This window comes from Lacerta agilis, chromosome 5 (assembly GCF_009819535.1).
Source record: "Lacerta agilis isolate rLacAgi1 chromosome 5, rLacAgi1.pri, whole genome shotgun sequence".
Classification (NCBI taxonomy): domain Eukaryota; kingdom Metazoa; phylum Chordata; class Lepidosauria; order Squamata; family Lacertidae; genus Lacerta; species Lacerta agilis.
This window is the reverse complement of record NC_046316.1, coordinates 90,379,123-90,389,063: the sequence shown is the minus strand read 5'-3', so window position 1 is coordinate 90,389,063 and position 9,941 is coordinate 90,379,123. Positions and strand designations below refer to the sequence as shown.

The 9,941-nt window shown below is 43.1% G+C and overlaps 1 protein-coding gene across 1 annotated transcript in view; it reads left to right on the top strand.

Moving 5' to 3' along the window:
• The first annotated feature begins 7,219 nt into the window (after window positions 1-7,219).
• LOC117047552 (cytochrome P450 2J2-like) overlaps window positions 7,220-9,941 on the top strand; it is a 37,830-nt gene continuing 35,108 nt past the window's right edge. The window contains exons 1-2 of the mRNA XM_033150828.1: window positions 7,220-7,417; window positions 8,846-9,006. Coding sequence (XP_033006719.1) covers window positions 7,258-7,417; window positions 8,846-9,006 — 321 coding nt within the window. The 5' untranslated portion in view covers window positions 7,220-7,257. The remainder of the gene's footprint in view (window positions 7,418-8,845; window positions 9,007-9,941) is intronic.

Sequence of the window (9,941 nt, the reverse complement as noted above, 5' to 3'; positions counted from 1 at the left end):
TCCTAGAGATAGAATCCCCAGATTCTTGGGCCAAGCCAGTCCTGCCTCTTTAAACAGACTAGAATGACTTCCCAGAGCATGTCACCATTTGCAGTTTCAGCATTTGCCTAGAAGAAAGTCACTAAGTCCTAGCGATTCTGCCAGTCTCTGCTTCCTCCCCCTGCATTTGTAATATAAGAGGTAACAAGGTTGGTCTGCAATAAGAATAAGAACTGCTGGAAAAAATACTGACTTTTTAAAATAAAAAACACAAACAGTTCTAACAACTGTAGGTGGCATGTGCCATCATAAAATATGCATTTAGTTCTGTGTGTGACAAGGGTTGGGGGGGAGGGGGATTAATAGAGGCAGGATTAATAGAGGATACCTGATCAGTGATCCACTTGCCTTCAAAGGCACCAGAGCTGCTGCTTCTGGGACAAAATATAAGTTCGCCTGGTGCCTTCATTATACACCTTTAGGTGCCAAGCAAAAATGTTCCTTTTTAACCAGGCCTTTGGTTGATTTGATTGACATCCTATGTCCTTTTAAAATGGGGTTTTCTTTTTGGGGGCGGGCGGGGTTATTGGGTTGTTTTTTTTAATTTTGATTATATATTTTGTAGTCTTTGACTTTGTTCTATGAACTGCCTTTAGACCTCCGGGTATAGGGTGGTATATAAATTAATTAATTAAGTAAGTAAGTAAGTAAGTAAAAAAATAAAAGGAAAACAAAACAAAGAAAGCCCCCTTCCCCAAAGAAGAAGAAGAAGAAGAAGAGTTTGGATTTGATATCCCGCTTTTCACTACCCGAAGGAGTCTCAAAGCGGCTCACATTCTCCTCTCCCTTCCTCCCCCATAACAAACACTCTGTGAGGTAAGTGGGGCTGAGAGACTTCAGAGAAGTGTGACTAGTCCAAGGTCACCCAGCAGCTGCATGTGGAGGAGCGGAGACGCGAACCCGGTTCCCCAGATTACGAGTCTACCGCTCTTAACCACTACACCACATGTGTTTCATCTTACAAACAAAACAAAACAAAACAAAACAAAACAAAACAAAACAAAACAAAACAAAACAAAACAAAACAAAACAAAACAAAACAAAACAAAACAAAACAAAACAAAACAAAACAAAACAAAACCACTCATTACTCAAACTCAGTGGTGGGACCCTGCTCTTTCTCTCTCTGCCCTTTGAAAAGGCTGCTGCTCCACTATTGGCTATCCTGGAGCGTCAATCTGCCGGCTATGGAGGGGAGGGTGGTCTCAACTTCCTAAGTACCTACCATGTTTAACTGTGCACGAGGCAAGCAAGTTGGCGTGAGCGCCCAAATGCCCACTTGGCCAACCCCTAGGTACGGTCCTGCCAGCAGGGCTCTTATGGCCCCATTAAAAAGTTTTGGAAATAGGAAGGTAGCAGGCAAAATGAAATAACAACACAGCACTTAAAGGATCATGACATGCTGCTGAACCCCTGTTTCATATTGCTCAGCAGTGGATGGAAACAGGTGCGACAGTTTAGCTATAAAGATAATATCATTAGTCTGTTACTTGCAGCCAAACTGTAGGTGGCTCAGAGGTGGAAGAAAACTCAGGCAAATACTTGAGTCGTAACTCAGTGGCTGAGTAAAGTGTCTGGATATATACCAGCAATTCCAAAATGAGCAAATGCTGCATGTGACCCCAGGCACTTCCAAAACAGGAAATTCGTAGGGCTCCTTTCCTTGGTTAATCAAATGGCAAAACTGGATACATGTTAAACAATATATATGTTGCAATAAGGGATGAGGACGTTTCAGAAAGATGCATATGCTGGGGTGAAGCAGGCATAAGCATGCATATATCTGTCAAAGTAACATACAGCGTGGGAAAAACTGCATGTAAAAAATATGCATATTAGGCAAAATTTTTCAAAGATGTGGTATATTGGGAGAAATTTGCAGGAAAGTGCTGGCGAATTTTCACGAGGATTTAATTTATTTCAAGAAAGAACAGAGGCAGAAATTTGGGGGACTGAACTGAAGAATGGAAAAATGAGAAAATGAAATGGATAATTTGCCCATCTTTGTGACGGCATGTTTATGCCGGGATAAACTTTCCTGAGCCATAGAAGTATTGGAGACAGGGAAGTGGACAGGAGGAGAAAACCCCCAGGAATTGTTTTGGTTCTTTATTTTGAAGTTAATCTAATAAAGTATGTCACAACAACAACAACAACAAAATGCGAGACCTAGGTTTAATATGGGCCAAGCAGCTCACCCTACTTAAAGGTTAGTTAAATACAACCCTGATATCCCAGTTTTCTGTTTACAAGAAAAGAAGCAAAAAACAAAATTCATATAAAATGAACAAATACCTGTACTATAAAAATAACTATTGCCGCAACAGAATCCGTAACAGAACAGTAGAGGAAAGGAGGCTAGCAAGAATCATTACAAAACAAACCCAGGACCCAAAGGCTGTCGCAGGACAGAAACATTTTGATTCACTGCAATGGAAACCCAGACTATAGTATAATGGGGATAAAACAATTAGCCATCTTGATAACAGTTACAGTCATGAGGGTGTGCTATAAATAGATAATTATGATAAATGCTAGTTAGTTAGAGAGTCAGATGAGTCCACTTTGTCTTTAAAAAGTAGAGTACATAAATAGGTGCTAGCCGGGAAAACGAGAGAGGTGGCGATGTCTCTGATGAACGCAAAATGCCTTCGGAGAAAGGGCATTCCTCTCACCCGGCTCTGCCTGGAAGAAAAGAAGACCGGACCATGGTGCGAGCATCGGCATCTCTGATTACTCTGGTTCCGCGTAAGATTCTGCGCTTGATGAAACTGCCCTGGTCCCGCAAGCGCTACCCTCCTGGGCCCTTTCGACTTCCCATCATTGGAGGCATGTGGCGTTTTGGGGTCGCGCTCTCCCTGGATACTTTAATGAAGGTACTTCTTTCAAAATACTCCGTCAGCTGAGAAACAGGAAGAGCAAAAAGGCATTGCAAATTATTTCCTTTATTTTGAGAACTGTGGATAATGATTCACCTGCAGTGAAATCCAGGGCTTGAGCGTCTTGGCAGATTTTTCTGCCTGCTGTGGCAATTGCAATGCGCTGTGTTAGATGTTGCATTGTTTAAACTGTCCCCCCCCCCCCCCGGTTGCTTCTTCTATTTCTTACCTATTGAATTTTAATGTATTACAATTTTAATTCCGTAAGATTAAAACCGTAACGCAATAAAATGCCCATTGTAAGAAATGAAAGAAGGAATACAAATACGATAAGAAATCAAAATGAATATTCAAATCCACAGACATGCTGTGGAGCACATCAATGCAGCTTGTGGACTCATGGTGGTCCATGGACCATATCTGGGAACGCTTGATCTATGGGTCTTTTAAGAATTTATGTGCAGAAGAAATCCTTGAAACAATATATTTTTGGTCATCTCTCCAACAAAACTACTGATCATATTTAAGTTTAGTGTATGCCCTATCAGAAATTTAGTTACGTGGTTCCCAATCCAATTCGTTTTTCAGGGTTTTTTCCCCAGTAATTCCAGCCAATTAGCCAAGAATTCTTTTATGCTTGGTTACATTGCCAACGAAAATTACCTGAAATAGAAGTCAGTGTATCTGAAGAAGTGTGCATGCACACGAAAGCTCATACCAAGAACAAACTTAGTTGGTCTCTAAGGTGCTACTGGAAGGAATTTTTTATTTTTTATTTTGTTTTCACTATGGCAGACCAACACGGCTACCCACCTGTAACTGAAAATTATCTGTCATATATATATATATATATATATATATATATATATATATATATATATATATACCAATTGTGAAATAACTGTTTGCGTGAATGGCCATATCCATTATTTCACATAAAAGTTTCTGATATTCTACATATTGATGGATGTGGAAACTGTAAATAAAGAGACCTCAGTGGAACAAATACCAGATCACCAGCCTTTTGCCTTTGAGAGAGAGACCTGGCTCTTTGGGAGTAGGTGAGATACTTGTGGTTGAAGGGAAGCCTGTCTGAGCAGGTGCAAAAAAGTTATTTAAGGCCATGTGCTAACTGCAGAAATACCTTTTATCATCTTAATTTGATATGTCACTTTCTTAGAAAGCTACTGTCTCAAGGCAGAGATCTATAGTGTTCTGTCCTCAAGGAGTGACAAACACAATGTGTTTTACGTTCAACTGCCCCTGTGCTTTCTCCACTGCTTTTCTTTCTATACACAAATGACTGTACCTCAACTGATCCATCGGTTAAGATCTTGAAATTTGCCGATGACACAACAGTTATTGGGCTTATCTGGGAGGACGATGATTCTGTGTATAGGCGAGAAGTAGACCATCTTGTTTTGTGGTGCACCAGAAATAATTTGGTGCTAAATTCCCAAAAGACAGTGGAAATGGTAATTGATTTTAGAAGGCACTCTTCCGTCCTCCGCCACTTTCCATCCTTGGCAACATGGTTGTAGTAGTAGAGTCCTTTAAGTTCCTGGGCTCTATAATTTCTCAAAACTTAAATTGGTCAGGCAACATCAATAGTATTATTAAAAAGGTCCACTAGAGGTTTCTTTTCCTGCATCAACTAAGGAAATTTAAATTGTCCCAGGAAGTGTCGATCCAATTTTACAGAGGCATCATTGAAACTGTTCTCTGTAATTCTATTACTGCTTGGTACGGCACAGCCTCCAAGATGGACAAGGAAAGGCTCCAACGAGCAGTAAGAATTGCAGAAAGGGTAATTGGTGCTAGCTTGCCTTCAATAGAGACACTCTATGCTACCCGAGTTAGGAAGAGAGCAGAGGGAATTGTCGCAGATCCTTTGCATCCCGGTCATCATCTGTTTGATTTACTTCCATCTGGACGTCACTACAGGACTTTATACACAAAAACGGCCAGGCACAGGAACAGTTTTCCCCCCTTGTGCCATTAAATTGTTAAATTTGTAGTTGTGTAGCGGAAGAGGAGGCCAGTTATGGGTGGGGTTTCTTTGCTGTGTCATTGTATTGTGAGTGGAACAGTGTTTGTATAAGGTATGCTTACATTGCAATGTAGCCGAAGCAAAATTCCAAGTATGTTGGAAAATGTACTTGGCCAATAAATTATTCCTATTCCTATTCCTACTCCTAACTGCCCTTGAAAATGCTTCAAAAGCTTCAGCTAACACTGCAGCACATTTCCCCCAAGTAACACTGCAGCACATTTCTTATATATCCAAAAATGGCACCACCCGTGAACCAGACATTAGTTCTGCAGGCTCAAGAAAATCCTAGGGTTTGCAGAAGTGCACAAAAAACCCTTTAGAAAATTCATTAGGCTGTGTGGGGGACACCCCCCCCCCAAATATCACATTGAGGGCTGAGAAGTTTTTTTGCGGGGGCAGCCTGCTGGTGGGAGGAGGTGGAAAACCAGTTAGGGAATGTTATGAAGCACCCCGATAGTGGCCCTGGCTGACTGGCTAGAGCCCTGAATTGCGAGTGACACTTGTCCAGACAGCTTACACTGCAAAACGGAAACCACAAAAGATTCAAAAGAAACACAACCTGCAGCCGGCATAATAGATAATGTTCTATCCATTCCCAGTAACATCCAGCTGGGTGGCCTTACACTGTAAGTTCATTAAGACTTCCCTGGGCTGCAGCATTCATCTCTCTCACACATTTTACTGCTCCGGCATTTCCTCAAGGATGATTCAAATCAAAATGCACAGGGCCCCTACGAGCCTGTACTTGAAGCTTCAAAAATAACCTGAATATAACTAATCTCTTTTCTCTCTTTTATTTTTAATCTGAATGGCAGTTGGCAAAGCAATATGGGAACATTTGCACTGTATGGATTGGGCCTATACCTGCAGTCATACTGTCCGGCTACAATGCAGTCAAGGAAGGCCTAATCAACCAATCAGATGATTTTGCTGACCGCCCAGAAACTCCGTTCCTTAAAAGTGCGGCGAAAAATAGGGGTAAGTTCTTGGTTTGAGTAGGAGGTTTTACGAGCCTTTTCTCCAGTGAGAGAAACAAAGGACCCTTCCATATGGGACTTCCTTTCTCCCCACGGGTGTCTTATTCTGCAACATGTCATTGATGCAAGAACAGTGGTGCATTTATACTGGATCATCCACACCACTTTCTTAGTTGTTCTGCTTTCCCAATGTTACTGTATTATTCAACCAAAGCTGGACAACCATCCACCCGGGACATTTGTGGAATGGAAAGTTACAGGATTTCAGCAGGAAGTAACAGGACATGCACTAATAGGAAGGGGAGCAGCATGGGCCCCTCTAAACATCATTTCTTTGTGCATTCATGATGGTTTGCGCTCTTGATGCTTTGCAGGGTGGCCACAAAGAAGCTCTTCTTTCAGTGTTGTTTGTACCTGCAAAATTTTGGGGCAGTGACTCACTCCCAGTCTGTGTGTATCGATTAAAGAGCTACAGTTCCATAATGAAACTGGTAAAGGTAAAGGGACCCCTGACCATTAGGTCCAGTCGTGGATGACTCTGGGGTTGCGGCGCTCATCTCGCTTTACTGGCCGAGGGAGCCGGTGTACAGCTTCCGGGTTATGTTGCCAGCATGACAAAGCCGCTTCTGGCGAACCAGAGCAGCGCATGGAAACGCCGTTTACCTTCCCGCCGGAGCGGTACCTATTTATCTACTTGCACTTTGACGTGCTTTTGAACTGCTAGGTGAGCAGGAGCTGGGACCGAACAATGGGAGCTGACCCTGTTGCGGGGATTTGAACCGCCCACCTTCTGATCGGCAAGCCCTAGGCCACAGAAACTGGTAGTGTAAAAAAAGAAGAAGCTAGAAATGCAGTAAAACTTATGCACTAAAGCAACAAACCCCACTTCTGAATGCAGCCTTAGTATTTCCTATGTAAAGAATTCCTTTAACAGTAGTTTTCGCATGCGCTAAATTTCTCTGATTCTTGATGGCCCCAGGTATTCTGCAAACCTTAGGACCCCACTGAGCATGCTGATACCTCCCTGCTGTTGGCCTCATTTTGGCTCCAATCCTGTTGGCACTCACCACTTGAGTCTGGTAATGGAGTGATGATGAAAGTCTTGTTTCTCATATGCATTTTCTGAAACATTCACTGGTGTCCCACATCAGAGATATAACACTCTACAAGGAAAAAATTGATTCTGTACCAGTCTTCCTGTTCTTGGGTTATTTAATGCATAGGCATGAACCGTACTAGTGTTTTCTAGGCTGCTGATGTAGTAGCTTTTATACGAATTTTGTAAGCAATAATTTCTCACTGGTCTGTGATGGTTTTAGGTATTGTACTTTCAAATGGTCACACCTGGAAGCAGCAGAGACGGTTCAGCGTGGTTACTATGCGGAAGCTGGGGCTGGGGAAGAAAGGCATGGAGCACCAAATAGAAGAGGAGGCCATTGAGCTTGTGGAGATCTTTGCACGTGCAAAGGGTATGTGATAGTAGAAAATGAGGCTAACTCAGGTTGGTTTGTTATCCACCTCTGCCTGAGACAATCTGTGGGTTGGGGCAACTTCCTGGGACTCACAGCAGAAGAGTGGTTCAGTTTTGGAAGCTGAGATATAAGAGTCCGCTGGCATCCTGTAAACTGGGTAGGGATTGCTTGGGAATACAAATATTTAGCAGCCGCAGTGCAAAGAGTCAGTGCCTAGTTTGCATGCTACTGGTGTAAAAGGACTTGCTGTTGTTTGAGACCATTACATTGTCTGTGAATCGTGCAATTGTCTCACCCTGATTTTATTAAGCAGGCAAAGTGTGTTAAACTGTTTTTTAAACTAAGGAACTTTCTTAATGGTTTATAATGACAATGGCCAGGGAAGGCTGCAATTAGCACAGTAAATTCAAAATGTTTAATTGAGTGTTAATTTAGTTTACAATGAAAGGAAGCTGAAATTAATTAACAGGGTTGGGCTTGGGTCACTATGCAATATATTCTCAGGCTCTGGCAATAATTTGCAGTTGACAGCAACTAATTAGAGTGATGCATACAGTGAACTTTTGGCTGGATCCGATGGTATGAGCAGAAAGGCGCTTGTACTTGAGCTTGGTGCTTGATTCTCCCTGCTGCTGCAACCTGGCCATGCTCCATCACTCACCATTAAGTAGAGTTCCCTGATTGTTGAGAAAGCAAGAAATGCACTGGTGTGTGTGTGTGTGTGTGTGTGTGTGTGTGTGTGTGGAGTGAACTGGCAGTAAACCACACAGTGCAAGTTGGAGTTAGCTCTTTATTAGCAAAAACATGATCTGCATGGACTTGACGGAGTGTTAGGTTTAATGAGCACAGCCACCCACCCCCGACAGGTCTTGTCCCCATGGAGCAGTTCCTGAGACTGAAGGTCCCTGCATCCCCACAGCTGCCTAAGTCCCCTCCTGTCCAGGGTTCCCCCCCCCAACCAATTGGAGACTGTGCCTACATGCAGTCAATCTCTCCTCTGCCCTTTTCATGCCTCTTCTGGTTCTGGGAGAGCAGGGGGGAGGGGCAGACACCAGTGACTCTTCACCAGCCAGACTCATCTCTGCCTCTTGGCCTCTTTCTTCCCACCCTCCTGCTTCAGCTTCTGCCTCTGATTCTGGACTTCTCTGTGCCACAGACCCTACCAGCTCACTAAGCCCAGTTATCTCCTCATTCTTCTGCCCCATTCTTCTGTAAAATGGATGCCTATTCCAGTTTGGAAACGAATGAACAAACAAACAAACAAATGAAAAAGAACACACATTGGAATAACAATGGAGATAAGGAGCAAGAAAGACTGATTTTGAAAAGCTGTTAACCAATCACAATTTCTCCTTTTGCACAGCAAAAGAATAAGTGTTTGTGTGTGTGTATGAGCATTGGATCTCATTAGGATTTCATCTTCAGGGCAGCCATTTGACCCGTCCTTACACATCATCAATTCAGTCTGCAACGTGATATGCGCCGTGTCCTTTGGATACCGATTTTCTGTTGAAGATAAAGAATTCCTGAGGCTGATGGAAGCCATTCGGATTAGCTTACAGTTCGGAGGCAGCTTCTTTCATGGCGTGAGTAGGTTGAAACTTAGGCTTGGTGGTGGGCGAGTGGAAGAGGGCATGAGATGGGAGGCCCATGAATTGTGGTTGCCTACAGTAGGCATCAGTTCAAACTGGGATAGCCAGCAATGTCAACTCCAGATGCTGTGGACTACCACTCCCATCAGCCCCAGCCAGTATGGCCAATGAGAGCTGTAGGCCAAATCATCTGGACAACACCACAGGGGTCTGCAGCAAGGGATATGTCAGTATATACTCTCTCTCTCTTTCTCTCTCTTAAAAAAGATGTGTTTGCTGAGTTTTCAAAAACAAGACAAACAGTGTGGGAGCAAAGGACAAGAACTGTGTGGAGCACATTATTGCAGTCAGAATAAAATAAATAGGAGGCTCAGTAGACTCTTGCAAATGCCACAATAAAGTGTAGATTCCATGAAGGGACATTTTGGAAGAAAGTGGCACATACTGATAAGGAAGCCTCACCATACAGACACGGTCAGAGGCAGTAAATGCTTCTGAAGACCAGTTGCTAGAAGCCACAAGAGGGGAGGGTGCTCTTGTGCTCAAATTGGTTGGCCACTGTGAGAACAGGATGCTGGACTAGATGCGACCTGATCATGGAATCTTAGAACTGTAGAGCTGGAAGGGATCGTGGTGGTCATCTAGTCCAACCTCCTGAAACGCAGGAATCTTTTGCCCAATGTGGGGCTCGAATCCCGTGACCCTGAGATTGAGAGTGTCATGCTCTACCAACTGAGCTATCCCAAAGGCAGCAGGTTCTTCTTCTGTTCCAATATACACATCTTTGCAAAGCAAATGTTACACTAATATATACACTTATTATGTGTCTTTTACCCTAGTATATGAATTTTTACACATTGCTTGCCTGGAGAACTGCACTATAAAGATAAGAGGAGTGTGGATTTCCAAGTGTGGCTCTGTTCCTGTTC